The sequence below is a fragment of the Gavialis gangeticus genome, unplaced genomic scaffold (genome assembly GCF_001723915.1).
Source record: "Gavialis gangeticus isolate Ggan-Ray unplaced genomic scaffold, GavGan_comp1, whole genome shotgun sequence".
NCBI lineage: Eukaryota > Metazoa > Chordata > Crocodylia > Gavialidae > Gavialis > Gavialis gangeticus.
Window position 1 is genome coordinate 608,639 of NW_017729005.1, and position 1,424 is coordinate 610,062.

General features: G+C 62.4%; 1 protein-coding gene across 1 annotated transcript; it reads right to left on the reverse strand.

Moving 5' to 3' along the window:
- Nucleotides 1-212: 212 nt before the first annotated feature.
- On the reverse strand, nt 213-689 carry FERD3L (Fer3 like bHLH transcription factor). Its single transcript, XM_019508537.1, has one exon. It carries the CDS (start codon nt 687-689, stop codon nt 213-215), a length of 477 nt encoding a protein of 158 aa, XP_019364082.1.
- Between the last annotated feature and the right edge of the window lie 735 nt (nt 690-1,424).

Sequence of the window (1,424 nt, forward strand, 5' to 3'; positions counted from 1 at the left end):
GCAGTGTGGAGCACCCCCTCCCCCACCCCCTCCCCCGGCCCCGATGCCGTCATCAAGGTGCGGGGCCGGGCGGGAGCAGCGCGCAGCTCGGACCCTGCCCTCCCCCGAGTCACGTATTACCCACCCCAGCCCTGGCAGCCGCGTGTCTAGACGTGGCGCCCTTGCCAGAAAGGCGAGGAGACGCCAGCCCCTCCTCGGCGTCCCGGGGCGGCCTAGCTCGCTTCCTCCTGGTCGCAGCTGTCCAGCAGCTCCGTCATGAAGGAGATGTAGACGATGGCCAGGCGCAAGGTCTCTATCCTGGACAGCCTCTTCTCGTAGGCGAAGGTGGGCACCTTCTTCCTCAGCTCGTCAAAGGCTTCGTTGAGGTTGAACATCCTCTTCCTCTCCCTGATGTTGGCCGCCTGGCGCTGGGCGGAGGTGATGACTCGCTTTCGCTTGGGTCTGTCCAGGAGGGCCGTGGCCCCCCGCCTCTGCGCCTCCTCCTCCTCCTCCTGGTCCCCATCCCCGAAGGTGCTCAGAGGCCGCCCCTGGCGCAGGGCCAGGGCTGTGTCCCCAAAGGGGGGCCCGGGGGCGAGCTCGTAGAGGTCCAGGCGGGGTGCCCCCCTGGGGGGGCCCGCGGGAGAGCCCAGCGACAGGTCGGCCACGAAGCCCAGCACCGAGGCTCCCACCAGCCCTTCCTGACGAGCCATCTTCTGGGCTCTGCTGCGGATGTCATCGGTTCTCCCCGGGCGCTCGAGGGCCGGGAGGAGGCTGGTTGACATCTCACTTCCCCGAGGGTAGCATCCCCGGGCGAACGGCGTTAAATATTTATAACCCAACAGATAACAGGATTAGCAGGACCAAAAAAGGGACGGACGGGCACCGCTGCTCCTTAACGCTGATGAGAGAAGACAGGCAGCCCCTCGGGGACGCGTGGGTGTTGCAGCGAGAGCGACTCAATCCGGGCCGGGCGATCAAGGCCGGTTCCTTCTTGGCACCAGCCCCCGGCTCTTACCTGCTGAGCGCCTTTGTGCCTCCTCGCACACCCGCAACCAAATGATTTTCAGGCTCTTGAAAGCCCGAGCAGCCAGGATTGTTCTCCTCTGAGCTAGTCCCGCTGCCTGCCTGAGATCTCTGAACCTGGCAAGCGAGGCTGCCAATTGATGTCAGACAAGTGCATGCATGCTTTTAATGATGTCCTGAAGAGGGGACCTGCATGCGGAGGGTCACCGGGGAATGTTTGCCCTGTATCCCAGTGCAATGGGAGCTGAATGACAGGCCCTCCATTAGCCTAAGTAAGCATGGTAGGGGACCCAGTATTGCATTCCCAATTGTAACTGTTGGAATCGTCCCCCCTTGTTTTTTCTCTCCTTCAAATGGAGTTCAAACATCTCTCCAGCAGGGCAGTAAAACACTGCCTTGTAAAGCCCATTTTGTTTCAGGCG

What these genes read in the sequence shown, in the direction of transcription:
- FERD3L (XM_019508537.1), bottom strand. Translation starts at nt 689, where the DNA reads ATGGCTCGTCAGGAAGGGCTGGTGGGAGCCTCGGTGCTGGGCTTCGTG.